The sequence below is a fragment of the Pituophis catenifer genome, unplaced genomic scaffold, assembly GCF_029215685.1.
Source record: "Pituophis catenifer annectens isolate HBS135680 unplaced genomic scaffold, rPitCat1.0.hap2 SCAF_13, whole genome shotgun sequence".
Taxonomy (NCBI): domain Eukaryota; kingdom Metazoa; phylum Chordata; class Lepidosauria; order Squamata; family Colubridae; genus Pituophis; species Pituophis catenifer.
In genome coordinates this window covers 22,306,683-22,322,476 of record NW_027256893.1, presented here as the reverse complement: position 1 = coordinate 22,322,476, position 15,794 = coordinate 22,306,683, and the positions used below count along the sequence as shown (strand labels likewise).

The window sequence follows — 15,794 nt, the reverse complement described above, 5'->3', positions numbered from 1 at the left end:
AATGGAGTTCAGGGGAGGCCGCAGGTGGCCCTCATGAGCTCAGTTTTTGACAACAGCCTCCCACAACCCTCTGCCAGTGAAAACGGAGCTCGGGGGAGCCATGCGCGGCCCTCGTGAGCTCCATTTTCAACTGAGACAGCCTCCTGCAACCCTCTGCCAGCAAAAATGGAGCTCAGGGTGCTCTGTTTTCGGTGGCAGAGGGCTGCAGGATGCCATCACGGCCAAAAATGGAGTTCAAGAGGGCCACACGTGGGGGTCCCCAAGCTCTGTTTTTGCTGGCAGAGGCATGATGGGCCAGACCTTTGCTGTTTCCAGGATGGCCCCGCGGGACAGATCTAAGCATCTCGTGGGCCAGATCCGGTCTGTGGGCCTTGAGTTTGATACCCCTGGGCTAGACAAACCTAATCCACTTAACCATTCCTCATATAGTTCATCATTATTCACCATCGCTATTCATCATCATCATTCCAAAGCTGAAGCTCACAAAAGTGCTGTCTTTGAATAAAATGTGCTAGTCAGAAAAGGTGTTTCTGATTTTGAGGTAACGTAGCCTAGCATACTTTTTTCTCCTCCAATTTCACCTCAGAGCAAAATTATTCTTCTGGAAACAGAATCACCACGAAGGCAATAGAAGTAGCAAAAGATTTCCCCAAATTTATTTATTGAAAAATAGTCCCCGACACACAACACATGAACGCGTACATTCCAAAAGCAAGTTTTTTGCTTTACTTGGTCTGGTTAAAAAATATATATATCCCACCAAGATTTGGATTTAATAAAAGGAATCCTTCCGCAGCTTAAATTAAGGAATATATTATTAGGCTTTTTAGATTCAGTCTTCTTTTTTATCTGAAATATTTGAATGCTCATTTTCGGTTACTAGAGGGCAGACTTTGTTCCTTGGCACCGGCGTTGTTTCCGAAGAAGATAGGCAGCTTGGGGTGGTAGGGGTGACTTCCCCGGAAGTGAATTCCGCCTCTGTCAACAGCTGGCAGCGTTGCAGCTCGAGATACGTTGTAAACAGCTTGGCATATTCAGGGTGCTTCTCAGCGAAATCCTTGAACTCTTCTAAAAAAATTTAAAAAAAATGAACAATGTTATTTCAAACATGGGAACAGGTCTGAGGTCACACTAAACCAGGAGAAGGCAGAGGTGGGATTCAAAAATTTGAGCAATCAGTTCTCTGCCTGGTTGCTGGGTGGGCGTTGCCATGGTGGGAGTGGCCTACTCAGCCTCCTGCACTATGGTGGGGTGTTTTTGCCCTCCCCAGGCTCCGGAAGCTTTCCTTAGGTTTCCGGGAGGGCGAAAACGGCCTCCCCGGGTTCTGGAGGCCGTCCAGAGGCTGGAAACAGGCCTGTTTCTGGACTTCCGGGAGATCTGTTTTTCGCCCTCCCAGAGCCTCCATGCCAGCGCTGCACTTACCTGGCATCCAAAATGGGCCACATGCAGACTCCTGGGAGGGGAGGGGCAGCAGGGTGGGCAGTGTCAGCCAGTCCTGGCAACTACCGGTTAGCCGAACCAGATTAAAATTAACATCCGGTTCACATGAACCAATCCAAACCGGCTGAATCCCATTCCTGGGAGAAGGCAACTTATGTGTGTTAGGTAAACCAGATAGGAATCACAACCAGATGACCTAAGTCAACTTCATTGTGAGGCTACGTTGACAGAACTTTGCAAGTCTGAACATAAAATTCTCCCCCCTCCCCCCATCTCACCTTTACAGGTGAAGAAACTAGGGAGGGTCTCTTCTGAGAGGCTCTTGCCCTGCTAGTTATACAGCCGTGGGCTAAGCTGTTCTCTTATCTAGTTTAATGAAAAGGAGGACCAGGGGTGACACGACAACAGTGTTCCAATATCTGAAAAGCTGCCACAAAGAAGAGGGAGTCAGCCTATTCTCCAAAGCACCAGAAGACAGGACAAGAAGCAATGGGTGGAAGCTAACCAAGGAGAGAAGCAACCTAGAACTAAGGAGAAGTTTCCTGACAGAACAATTAATCAGTGGAACAGCTTGCCACCAGAAGTTGTAGGTGCTTCATCGCTGGAGGTTTTTGAGAAGAGATTGGACAACCATTTGCCTGAAATGGTACAGGGTCTCCTGCTTGAGCAGGGACTGGGACTAGAAGACCTCCAAGGTCCCTTCCAACTCTATTGTTTTGTTATTATATTGTTCCCTTGGCAGCATCTCCTCATCCCATCTCCCAACTTCCTTCCCACATGCCATTACATCACATCCCCAAGTCTCCTCCCAACTGTACCCTCTGAATCTTCATTTCCTTAAATCCCACTTGGCTTCCTTACCATAGGAGAGTTTGTTAGATTTGTCAGCATCGATCTCCTTGAAGAGGTTTGAAACATCGAGGTCAGGAAGCCCCAGCGATGAACGGATAATTAGGGCAAATTCGTCTTCTGTTATGCTGCCATCTTCATCAATGTCAAAAAGCTGAAAACAAAGAGTGTTTGTTGGGAAGGAGGATGAAGCTCAGCTCCGAGACATCTCCAAGTCAATCTTTGAATGCATGGAAAACCCTTCCCAGATTTCTTTTAAAGCCATTGGGGAAATGGTATTCTGTCCACCCTCTTTTGAAGGCTCTGTTCTTCATCTTAGAGCGGTAGAAGACTTAATTCCCGAAAGAATCACCTTCTCTTGTTATGAAGGGTTCACTACTTTAGAGCCATGTAGTCCCATTCTCAGAAGAACATCTAATACCACCCAGATCATGGCTTTCCCATCAGATCAGATTTCAGATCAGAAGGCAGCAGTAGTAAGAAATGTAGCAGTGCTAAGTGACTGGAATATCAGAAGGAGAAGCTGAAGAAGGATCAGGGCCTCAAGGAGGAACTAAAAAAGATCTAGAAAATCAAGGCCAATTTGGTCCCTGGTGGTAGGAGGCACCCAGGATTGTGTCTCCTAAGCTGGGAGAGTGGATCCAACAGATCCCAGGAACCACTTCAGAGCTCTCTGTCCAGAAGAGAACAGGGCTAGGAACAGCTAAGATACAGTACAGAACTTTCCAATTTCCAGGATTCTTGTAGAGCAGTGTTTCTCAACCTTGGTAGCTTGAAGATGGGTGGACTTCAATTCCCAGAATCCCCCAGCCAGCACCGCTTCCAAGGTTCCAAGGTTAAGAAACACTGTTGTAGAGGATGAGAGATGGAAAAAAAACACAGACCACCGATAGGAGAAAGGAAATAAATAAATAAATATATGGCCCACAATTTTGTGAAGCTTTCACATAATGAGCTCTTGGTCATGCAAAAGTTTAGACTTGTTAGGCTCAAAGGATGCTAGCATCCCCTTTAGAGTGCTGTAGACCGGGAAGGGGGGGGGGGTCTCCAAACCTGGCAACTTTAAATCTTGTGGACTTCAACTCCCAGAATTCCCCAGCCAACCATTCTGAGAGTTGAAGTTAACGTTAAATGCTGCAACAGAGAGAATCCGAACTTTTCTCCCTCCGTTCACAGCAGAGCTGCTGCAGCCTGTCCCTTTAAGATACTTCGACCACCAGGAGGGAGGGGGCTGGGGGGATAAAGGAGCAGCGCAGCAGCTCTGCTGTGAATGGAGGGAGAAAATTTCGGCTTCTCTCAGCCACAGTATTCACTATGAGCCCTTCTGGTGCTCATACACATTTTCCTACTGGGTTCTGTGGGTGTGGCTTGGTGGTGGGGTCATGTGACTGAGTGGGTGTGGCCATGAGTAACATCAACAGGACCACCACCAAGCCACGCCCACAGAACCAATAGGGGAAAAAATTGAATGTCACCACTGGTTGAAGTCCACAAGTCTTAAAGTTGACAAGTTTGGAGACCAGAGCCCTGTTATAGACTAGCAAGGTTGTCCTAATTCAATGTTTTCCAGGGTTGATAATATGACTGGTGTCCAAGCTCTGCACAGAATCTCTCCACCCACAGATATGCCCTACCTGTATTTGCAGATCCGGGCTGCAGCACACCTTGAGTCCTCAATGAAGAGGATTTACCTGAAATGCCATCTGGATCGTCTGCTCCGTGTTGGCAGGATTGCACAGGACCGACAAGCCAATCACATATTCGCGGAAGTCTATGGTCCCATCGCCGTTCTGAACGAAACACAAGACAATCACAAACGTTGTTGAAGTTGCTCGGTGATGCCGACGTGTCTCTTTCAGGGGTGGGTTCTAAAATTTATTACTACTGGTTCTGTGGCTGTGGCTTATTTTGTGGGCGTGGTTTGATGGTCATGTGACAATTCTTTAGGATTTAGCAGAGGTACTGGTCTACCAGGCTTTTAACTGCTTGCAGAGCTGTACCGGTCTACCCATTTGTTTTTGGAAGCACCGGTCTACCCATTTGTTTTTCGAGCACGCTGGTCTACCACCACACTGCCTTTTAACACTGATCAGCTGTAGGGCGGCTCTTTGAAGCCCCACGGCAAGAGTTTAAACAGTTTTTTTCCTTCTAGCCGATCAGCTGGGACTCGGGAGGCAGTGAATAGATTGGGGGCAGGGCCAAATAAAAGGTAAGAATAACACAGGGGTGGGCGGGAGGGCCCAGCTCCCAAACAAAGGGAACCGGTTCGGTGATGTCATATCGTCACTGCTACTGGCTCAGCCAAACTGGGCCGAACCGGGAGGAACCCACCATTGGTCTCTTTCCCCCATCCATTTGGTTGAGGTCCTTTAAAACCACCATGCCATCAAGAAACCAATCCTCCTTTTCATTCCACGGACCCAATTCCAGTATGTTTTAGCCTCTAAGTCCCCTAAAAATAATGGCAATGGTGAAAATAACAATGGTAACAACCACCACGCAAGTGAGAACAGCTCCTTGGCAAGATCCCAAAAGTCTGAATCAGGTTTTGTAAGATCCTTGAAGGAGACATCTGATTTTGCAGTTATTCACTGCAGGGTGGCGCCCTTTCAAAGCTTTCCGGCTTTGCGTTCATGCCCAAATAATGGCACCCTTCTTTCAGTCTGCCAGCTGCAGCACAGAAAGGGTTAAACCTACAGACTTGCATACCAGCCTTAGGGAAGAGGATTACATTCCTGGTTTCAAAAGAGAATGGAATGCAATGGGAGCAGCCCTTGAAAACTTCTATTTTCCTTCTTGAATGTAGGAAGAATGACTTCTGCTGGGTGGAGGGGGGGAGGAAGGAGCAAACAAAAAAAAATAATGCCTTTGCTTTAACAAAAAATAAAGTTTTGTTAATTTTTCTAGCAACGTAAGCCTGGATTTTTGTTCCATTCAGTTCCTTTTCTGAACCGAACCACTGAATGCAAACAAAAACAACCAAGGCCAGGGGTGAAATTCAATTTTTTTTACTACCAGTTCTGTGGGCGTGGCTTGGTCAGTGTGGCAGGGAAGGATATTGCAAAATCCCCATTTCCACCACACTCCATGGGAAGGATACTGCAAAATCCCCATTCCCTCCCCACTCCTGGGGGAAGGATATTGCAAAATCCCCATCTCCACCCCACTCTGGGGCCAGCCAGAGGTGGTATTTGCCGGTTCTCCGAACTGCTCCAAATTTCCACTACCAGTTCTGCAGAACCTGCTGAATTTCACCCCTGATGAATCTCCCTTGCAAGGTTACAGGCAGTCCTGGAACGACCTAGGCTGATAAGGCATTTTGTGAGGCAAAATGTGGACTTGGATAACTCTCCCAAATTCGAAGCTCTTTGGGGCATCTGTCTGAAGCCCCCTCCTAAAATTTTAGTTGACCCCCTAAGTCCATTTCCGTAAATACCCCAGTGTTTAATGACCATGTCACAATTCCTTGCAGACGGATTACAGAACAGCAGGCCCCGGATGCAGATTTTTAGCTGCCAGGGAACCTTGGCTTCTCTCTTCACCCTCCAAATCAAGAACTTTGAACAGATGCCAAGAACCTGGTGGAAAAATAACAAACACAAAATGCCCCCACACCTCTCTAGAATGGAAAAAGGAGTCATGGCCACTCTTTATGGTGCTAAAATGAGGCCTCCAGAAACCCTCCAAGATAGTTTCTTTTTAAAGAGATCTCCAGGGAACCCCATGGGTTTTTGACTTTCCTCGATCTGCGAGGGGAAATTCTTGACTCTCCTTTGGAAAGGAAGCGGCTGCGTTCAGGATTGCCCTCCACCGACTTTCTCTGCTCCGTGTGACATTCCTGCCTCTTGGAAGCCTGCCTTGAAAGGGGAGGGAAGGGGAGGGATAGGCTGGACTTCTGCTGTGTACAGTTGTCAACGATGCTTAATTTGGCCTACAAAGATCAGCACCTGCTCTTGTGACGCAGCAGAAGACAGAAGCAGCTGGCTTGATCTCAACCAGCTAAGGCAAAGTCAGACCAGGTCTTTACTTGGAAAAAGTACCCCTTCTGCAAACGAGAGCAGTTAGGCCTTACAACATCTTTAGCGCCAAAGCAGAGGGAGGCTCCTTGGATGCGTTGCCAAGAAACCAGCCCATCTAATGATCAAGAGAACTTGCTTGACTCTCTCAAGGGAGTCCTTGTTTTCCTTTCAAAGGAAGATGCAGGAGAGAGGCAGAGAGGCAGAAAGAGAGAGAACAAAAATGTGTTTCTGTACTTAAAGCAGGGACGAGCAATTAAAAACAGAGTAGTATCTGAATACAGTTCCCCACCTCTTCAGAAAGGTCTGCAAAGGAAACTTGGCAAAGAAACAAAAATTGAACTTATTCCTTGGCTAAAGCAGCCCTCTAAATAATGCAAGTACATTTTCAGCAAATTCGTTGGGTGAATCTTTCTCTCCTGTTTTGGTTGCACCACCCTTGTAAAATTATCTCTTTTTTTTTTCTTTTTCTTTTAAAAGGATGGAATTATCCCAAGAAACATCAATGGCCAACCTGAGGGACAACAACTGAGGCCATCAGATCAAGCATTAAAAGGGGATGGAATTATCCTGAGAAACTCAGATGGTTCAAACCAACATAAGGCTCACATTTATCATTGTAACAATGATCAGATAGAACACAAAGACACACATGAACAATTTCAAATGGATGGATGGACTTCAGTCCAATATCTGAGGGGCTGCCCCAAAGAAGAGGGGGGGTCAACCTCTTCTCCAAAGCACCTGAAGGCAAGATAAGAAGCAATGGGTGGAAACTAATCAAGGAGAGAAGCAACTTAGAACTAAGGAGAAATTTCCTGATGGTTAGAACAATTAACCAGGGGAACAACTTGCCTGCAGTTGTTGTGAATGCTCCAACGCTGGAAGTTTTTAAGAAGAGATTGGATAACTGTTTGTCTGAAATGCTATAGGGTTTTTTGCCTAAGCAGGGGGGTTGGACTAGAAGACCTCCAAGGTCCCTTCCAACTCTGTTATTCTATTCTATTCTATTCTATTCTATTCTATTCTATTCTATTCTATTCTATTCCATTCCATTCCATTCCATTCCATTCCATTCCATTCCATTCCATTCCATTCCATTCCAATTCTTATTCTTATTCTTATTCTTATTCTTATTCTTATTCATTCTTATTCTTATTCTTATTCTTATTCTTATTCTTATTCTTATTCTTATTCTATTGCCAGAGAGAATGACATAGTCCTAGGGAGAACCAGGAGATGAGGAGGGATTTTTTAAAAAAATATAACCCTGAACATTCAGAATCTTAACAAGATCTGCAGCTACAGGACCTGGCTGTCCACAATCCAGAAAGCTGGTCAGTTGGGTTCCTCATTTGAAACTAGGAACTTTTGTGCAACAGCAAATTATCCTCTGAGGCTTTTGGCCAAGAAGGGGCACAGCTGACACAACTGTCATGGAGCAAGCAATGAGAACAGGCCTTCTTCCTCTGAACTGGTTTGGAGATGCTAGTTCTCATATTATTGCAACTAGAGTTTGTCCAACTAGGGTTGGCTCAAGAAGGCATGAAGGCAAGTTCGCACAAAACACTCTCAACCACCACGGGAAAAGCCCCAAACCAAGTCAACACAATGGCATAGATATGAGTCATGGAGCCGATCAAAATCAGTGAGAAGGAACGAAGCACATTTTGAGATGTCTACAGGATTGACTCAGGGCAAAGTTATGGATCTCTTTCAGACGAGGTAGGGATGTCATCTTTGGGCCTGTTCAGATCACCACAAGGACAACCACATCTAAAATAATTTTCCAGATTAAAAACAAATAACCACGTTTAACCCAGGGCCTCATTTCTCCATCTGCCACAAATGTTCATACCTTAAGATGGCCAAGAGTTTTTATGTCAACCCACACCTATATATAAAGCAGGATTTCTTTGGAAAAAAACGAAAGGTGTAGTAAAGCAAAGTATATTTCTCCCTGCCACTTTGGGCCACACAGCTACAAAACAAACAATCCACAGTATTCTCCTTTTGTTATAATCCAAGTTTATTTTCTCTTCTTTACAACAGAGAGACCTTTTAAAGGACTAGATCTATTTTTGCCATGATTCCTTTCTTTGACAAACCAGCACTCAGCAAAAGCAACAGAGAACATGGCTAACCCAGAAGCTGCAGGTGTCATCTCCCTCCGGTTGCATTTACACACCGTGTTGTTTTCCAAATCTCCCAGACTGCTGTGTCCATCACCCCAAGTGATCATTACTGACTATGATGAAAACACAGATATACCGAGTCTAGAGGGCAACAGGTTGAGAGCGGTTAATCTTATTCTTTCAAAAAGGAGTTTAGGATCCCGAGTGCCCATCCATGATAAGAGGACAATAGAGCTCCAGGTTATGTTCAACAATAGAGACATCTGTAAATGAAAGTCAGATCAGACTTTTGAAAAGCACAAGAAGAACTACCTTAACCTGACCAGGGATTATTCAAGGTTTAGAATCCACGAATATCAATTTAGGAGGAGAAGATCAGAACAATATTGGAAACAAAATAAGGAAAGGAGATCAAAACACTCTCCTAAAGCAGAGAGGGAGAAAATTTGGAATAACAATAACAACTGTTGCTTCGTTTTGCACAATGTAGGCATTAACCTAAGGAGAGTAGTAGGCCATCTTTTATTTTGCAACAAAATATTGGGTTTTTCCCTCCTAGTTGCCCGTGAAATAACCCACAGGTTCCCACGCACTTCCAACATGGCTAACATGAGCTTGCAACCGTAATACTATTGCAGAATTCAGGCCCAGCTATGAACAACAAACCAAAACATCAGCAATAAGCAAATGTTCTTTTTAAAAAATGCATGCATTGGTTACTCTCAATAACCCAGAGGTGCTATCAGCCAAAAGGCACTCACTGTAAGCAGGAAGGTTTAATTCAAGTCTCGGCAGAAGCAATATTTACATCTAGCCCTCCTCCCTCAAACCACCCCATAAATGGTACGGTCCAAGGTGGAGCAAACCACTGCTTTGTCTTTCCATCCCTCGCTCGTTTTCAAGAGTACATGGTGAGCTGCAACCACTCTTCAATGTTCATCTGGACTTTTCCATCCCCACGTCGGTCCAGGGATTTGAAGGCCCGGAACATTCCATCCAGACGGACCAAGCAGCTGATGAAGTTGTTGAAATCCATGCTGCCGTCTTCGTCGGCGTAACGACGGATCATCAGGGCATAGAGCTGCTCATGGAGGTTAAACCCGGCGGCCTTGAAAGCCGCGGGCAGATTCCTCATCTCGATTCTCCCTGCCGGGCCGGCGTACTCTTTGAAGGAGCACTGCCACTTCTTGATGTTGTTCCAGAGATACCTGAACTGGTAGAAGTCCAGCTTGCCGGTGGCATCGCTGTCCATGACGGCCACCATGCTTCGGCAAGTGTCCAGGCTGAAGCTTTCGGATTGCAGGTCCTGATGGCGGGCCATCACCTTGTTGAGGATGTTCATCAGCTCGGTGGCGCACACTTCCATGTCGTCGCCCGCCAGTTGGGCGAAGAGCCGTCGGAACTGGCGTAGTTCCTCACTTTCGTTGGCTTCCACGTTGGCAAAATGGCTGCGAGGAGCTGGCGGGGGCTCTGGTTTGTACTGGGCTGCGGCTTCACTGATGATGTTCACAAGACCACCGAGAAGACCCATAACGTTGGCAGCTTTGCTGACACCGCCACCGCCACTTGTTCCTCCTCCTCCTCCACCACCACCACTGCCGCCTCCTCCTCCTCCTCCTGACAGGAGTCCACCAAGGCCTTGTATGAGGGCACCTCCAGTACCTCCTCCTCCTCCTCCTCCTGTCAAGTTCTTCAGGAAGGCTCCAGCACCACCTCCTCCTCCTCCACTACTACTACCACCACCACCTCCTCCTCCTCCTGTCAAGTTCTTCAGAAAAGCGCCAGCACCACCACCACCACCTCCTCCTCCACCACCACCTCCTCCTCCTCCTGTCAAGTTCTTCAGGAAGGCTCCAGCACCACCACCACCTCCTCCTCCTCCTCCTCCTCCACCACCACCACCGGTGGCAGCATCTAGCAAAGCTTGAGCAAGGAACATGGTGGAGCGTCCCAGAACCTGCCGCGTCTTTCAGAAGCTCCGAGTGTGTGTGTGTGTGTGTGTGTGTGTGAAGAGAAGCAGAGCTGGGCGTGTTCTGCAAGAGCAGATTCCCGCTGCCAAAGGAAATCGCAGTCCTTCATGTCCGCACACGTCATGTTTTCCACAGCTGGAATCTATTGTGGGCGCGGGGGCCTCACCCAAGCCTAGCGAGGGTGGAATTTTCCTTCTGCAAACTTGGAAGGGGGAAGACTTTTTCAAGCAACCCTCCCTCTTAAATCTTTTCTCTGGTTTGTTGGCTCTTAATCTAGAGCCCACCCCCAGCTCAATACTGCAGAACTTCTCATCCGTTTTGTATTACATATTAAAACTCTCTTTTCTCTATACACACATACAAGATCTCTTTCTCTCTCTCTCTCTCTCTCTCTCTCTGTCTCCCTCCCTCCCTCTGTCACAAGCTTCGTTTCTGCAAACACTACAATGCTCGTTTGTTTTGCCCTTGGGAGGAACAGACAAAACACTTACTCTGTCAAAGAGAGTAAACAGCTCTTGCAAGACATCCGAGACGGGCAGCTTCAAATAGTTAGCAAACTCTTCGATGCCGATCCGACCGCCTTTGGACGTGCTGGCGATCCTTGCAAATTGATCCAGCTGATCGCGGATGCTGTCCCATTTGAGGCTGTCCAAAAAGAGGGAGGGGAGGAGAGGAAGAGACGGGGTGACATGAAGCAGCCTCCACTTTTCAAAGGGAAATTCAGGCCTGGAAGCCAGAAGAGTTAAACTAAGAGGGCAGCGATTCACATTTACAAGGTGGAGAGCCGGTCTCTTAAAGAGTTATCGTAAACACCCCTTTAAGAGCAGTTGGATTTCTTTATGGGATACATGCATAAAAAGGAGAAAGACGGTTTAAAAAAGATGCTTCTGACCAGATATATATATGATACATAGACAATTATGCAATTGCAATTATGCAATTCAGCACTTTTGCAACAATTGTGCCTGAAAACTCCACTCTTAATGTTGCCAAATCCATATCTTATTGGATCTTTAAATATTTAAGGGGTGGAAACTAATCAAGGAGAGAAGCAACCTAGAACTAAGGAGAAATTTCCTGACAGTTAGAACAATTAACCAGTGGAACTGCTTGCCTCCAGAAGTTGTAAATGCTCCAACACTGGAAGTTTTAAAGAAGAGATTGGATAACCATTTGTCTGAAGTGGTGTAGGGTTTCCTGCCTAAGCAGGGGGTTGGACTAGAAGACCTCCAAGGTCCCTTCCAACTATCCTATCCTATCCTATCCTATCCTCTTCGATAGTCACTGAAGTTGCCCACAAGGTTCTCTAAGAAACCCAACTGAGCCCTCCTGGGACTTTTCTCCCAACCCTACTAAGGTTTCATGTCAGCTTCAATGTCACCGATTTCTATTTATAACCAGAGAAAGTTCAACCTGCGAACAGCAGATGCGAGAAACCAAATCCCAGGCTTGAGATCCATGATGATCACCTTCCTTTTTTCCCTTGGATCCCTCCAGCTCTCTGATTAAGCAGGAAGATCCTAAGGCAACTGCAGGGAACCTCCAGTTCTACTCCTCCAGATGTATCATTTACTTACATTCCCACCTTTATTATTTTTATCAAGAACTCAAAGACAGCGAACATACCTAACGCAGGTAAGTCCTCGACTTACAACAGTTCATTTAGTGACTGTTCAAAGTTACACTTGAAAAAAAAATGACCTCTGACCTCATGGTCATGTGATCGAAATTCAGATGCTTGGCAACTGGCATGTACTTAGGATGGTTGCAATGTCCCGGTGTCACATGATCCCCTTCTGCACCAGTCAAGTCAATGGGGAAGCCAGATTCATTTAACAACCATGCTAGTAGCTTATCAATTGCAGTGATTCACTTAACAACGGTGGCAAGAGAAGTCGTAAAATGGGGCACAACTGACTTAACAAACGTCTCACTTAGCCACATAAATGTTGGGCTCAATTGCAGTCATAACTTGATGGCTGCCTGTATTCGTCTTCCTTTTTTTTTTTTTATTCCTCCTATTTTTTTCTTCTTATTTTTATTTATTTTTTTTTTTATTCCTCCTACTTTTCCCATGACAACCACCCTGTGGAATGGAATTGGCCTACTTACTTCAACTTCTTGCTGATTTTTGTGAATTCGACCAAACCGGCTTCCATGGGGAGAGTTAACTGCCCTGCCGAAATCATGAGCCGACAATCTTCGTAAGTGTGATCTGTGACCGGCACCTCCAAAACACTGCGATTCAAAGACACAAAAGCCACAAAATCCGTTCAGCGCTAAACTGAAAGCCGCTGCCCAAAGGCCATGGCCAAGCTGACTAAGGCAGGTTGTACCAGGAGAACTTCCATAAAATCCAAATAGAAAGCATATTTAACCAGGAGAATATAAACATTGAAAAGATTAGTCGGGAGAGAGACGGAGGCAGCCATTTCTTTGGTCTTTGCAAGAAATGTCTTGCCTCCTAAGGCTATAAAAATAATTCTTTGGGGATGAGGAAGAATCCAGAAAAAATTATTCATCCAGAAGGAAGGAAGGAAGGAAGGAAGGAAGGAAGGAAGGAAGGAAGGAAGGAAAGAAGGAAGGAAGGAAGGAAGGAAGGAAGGAAAAAGGAAAAAAAGGAAGGAAGGAAGGAAAGAAGGAAGGAAGGAAGGAAGGAAGGAAAGAAGGAAGGAAGGAAGGAAGGAAGGAAGGAAAGAAAGAAGGAAGGAAAGAAGGAAGGAAGGAAGGAAAGAAGGAAAGAAAGAAGGAAGGAAGGAAGGAAAGAAGGAAGGAAGGAAAGAAGGAAAGAAAGCAGGAAGGAAGGAAAGAAAGAAGGAAGGAAGGAAAGAAAGAAGGAAGGAAGGAAGGAAGGAAGGAAAGAAGGAAGGAAGGAAGGAAGGAAGGAAGGAAGGAAGGCAGGAAGGAAAGAAGGCAGGAAGGCAGGAAGGAAGGAAGGCAGGAAGGAAGGAAGGAATCTGTATGAAAACTCACAATAAAATATTTCCACCCGCCTGTAGATAGTGCAGCAACCTTGCTCACACATCCTCCATGGCAAAGAAAGAAATATTCTCCCACAAACACTGACCTTGCCATTTGGTTACGGACTCTGCTGGCGAAAAGGGCCGGGTCTTTCTTTTCTGCCTCAGATGGGACATGAACAGGGAGGAACTGAAAAATAAGGGCAGCCTCAATAAAAAGTGCATAATGGTCCAACAGAGTTTGCAGCTTTTTCATTTATTTCTCAGCCAGGGGGAAGTAAGATTGTCTGCCACAAGAGGGAGCTACAGCCTTAGGAAAGGAAAACCCACGCCTTAAAATAAACGAGGTATTACTTTGTACCCTGTTGAGAATAAACCCTTGGAAGTAAAACAACAAACATTTTCTTTCTTTCTTTCTTTCTTTCTTTCTTTCTTTCTTTCTTTCTTTCTTTCTTTCTTTCTTTCTTTCTTTCTTTCTTTCTTTCTTTCTTTCTTTCTTTCTTTCTTTCTTTCTCTTTCTTTCTTCCTTCCTTTCTTTCTTTTTCTTTCCTTTTTTCTTCTTTCTGTCCATCTTTCTCTCTCTCTCCCTCCCTCCCTTTTTTCTTTTTCTCCTTCCTCTCCTCTCCCCTTTCCCTCTTTCTCCCTTTCTCTTTCTCTCTCCTTCCCTTCCCCACCAATAAGTAAGAAATGGACACAATTTATTCTTTTTAACCAGACTACACAGCCATTATTCTTTTTTTTCCCCCTTCTTCCTTACCTCCACTTCCACTTTCGTAAAGACCTGGCACAAAGTCAGTACTAATGCCTGTTTGCTGAAAAACAGAAAATATTTACAAGGTTGCTTTCTAGCATTCAGATTAATTCCTCTAAGACTTCACTTAGCAACTGTTGTAAAAAATGATTAAACAATTGGGCCCAGTCATGTGGGTGTCTCAATTTACAACCACAATGATTAACAGTAGAAATTCTGGTCTACTGTTGTACTCCAGATGATAATGGGGAGAAGGGGGAGGAGGAGGAGGAAGAGAAGGAGGAGGAGGAGGGGGAAGGAGGAAGAGGAAGAGGAAGAAGAAGAGGAAGAAGGAAGAAGAAGAAGAAGAAGAAGAAGAAGAAGAAGAAGAAGAAGAAGAAGAAGAAGAAGAAGAAGAGGAGGAGAGGAGGAGGAGGAGGAGGAGGAGGAGGAGGAGGAGGGGAGGAGGAGGAGGAGGAGGAGGAGGAGGAGGAGGTGGAGTGAGGAGGAGGAGGGAGGCGGCGAGGAGGAGAGGAGGAAGAAGAAGAAAAGAAGAGGAGGAGGAGGAGGAGGACTTTTAGGTCTTTGGTGATCTCTGAGCTTGGTGGTTTTGTTGCAGAAATTTCATTACCCAACTAAGTAACATCATCAATGCTAGAAGGGAGGAGTGGGAGGGAGAGGGGGAGAATCACCAGCTCCATCATTACCATTATTACCAATTGCCACCACAAACCCTTTGATCCATGTAACAATTTTAAAAAGGCAACAATGCTCAAAACTGTTGCGTTGAACTAACCCGCCTAACACAAATAAATCTGTAGAAAGTACATTTCTGTCCGAAGACTTACAAGCTGTATCCCTGCCAGGTCCATGTCACAGTATCCTGGAGGGATTAAATGAAAGGGAAAAAGAGAGAGAGAATTTATTCGGCAATAAGAAGACACGGTCACAAAACGGATCAAGGCTGGAAAGTTAAGTTTTTTTTAGTGGCAAGCTGGAGTCTAGGAAGAGAAGGAGGGCAGAGCTGTGTCTTTTGAATAAAAGTAGCCACAAACAGCTTCTGAAGGTCTCTACCAAATCTAAGGACAGAAAGATTGATTGGGCAATTTTGCAGAATTATTCAAGGGACAAAGAAAAAAAAACTTTTTTTTTTAAACAGACAGGAATCTCTCAGCCATAAGAGATACATTGCTGACGTGGTCATCAGTGACTGAATTTTAATATCAGAAATTTAATTTTAATGTCAGATGTCAGGGAGGTTAGAAATCCCTGGGGAAGTTAGTGCTCAACTTACCACCATAATGGAAGCCTGTCCATCGCTATCTTAATTCGGGATGGTTGCGAAACAAGTCAGTCACAGGACCAATTCAAATTTTACAACTGTTTTTGTGGCAGTCATTAAGCGAACCAATGGTTCGCTATGGATATGATTTGGCTGAAAATCGGAGGGGCCGGGTTTCAGTAAAATTGTCGTAAAACACGATCACATGAGCACAGGATACTTCAAACAACATCCATCAACATAGTTGTGTTGCCAAATGCTTGAACTGGGTCTGTGACTTTGAATCTGGGTCAAAGCAGCCCAAGGTGGGCCCGTTGTAACTTGGAACTGTTGCGAAGTAACTGGTCTTGAATCGAGGGGCGCCTGTACAACTGAGCTAATTTCCCAGTGGCCAAAGGGAGCAGAGGAATTT

The 15,794-nt window shown here is 45.4% G+C and overlaps 1 protein-coding gene and 1 pseudogene across 1 annotated transcript in view; both read right to left on the bottom strand.

Annotated features, from left to right (window-relative positions):
* Positions 1-655: 655 nt before the first annotated feature.
* Positions 656-15,794, bottom strand: part of LPCAT2 (lysophosphatidylcholine acyltransferase 2) — a 29,554-nt gene continuing 14,415 nt past the window's right edge. The window contains exons 7-14 of the mRNA XM_070952683.1: positions 14,949-14,983; positions 14,128-14,182; positions 13,478-13,560; positions 12,523-12,648; positions 10,902-11,055; positions 3,981-4,079; positions 2,302-2,443; positions 656-1,068 (exon numbers count right to left, since the gene is read on the bottom strand). Coding sequence (XP_070808784.1) covers positions 833-1,068; positions 2,302-2,443; positions 3,981-4,079; positions 10,902-11,055; positions 12,523-12,648; positions 13,478-13,560; positions 14,128-14,182; positions 14,949-14,983 — 930 coding nt within the window. The 3' untranslated portion in view covers positions 656-832. The remainder of the gene's footprint in view (positions 1,069-2,301; positions 2,444-3,980; positions 4,080-10,901; positions 11,056-12,522; positions 12,649-13,477; positions 13,561-14,127; positions 14,183-14,948; positions 14,984-15,794) is intronic.
* On the bottom strand, positions 3,990-10,582 carry LOC139323366 (calpain small subunit 1 pseudogene; annotated as a pseudogene).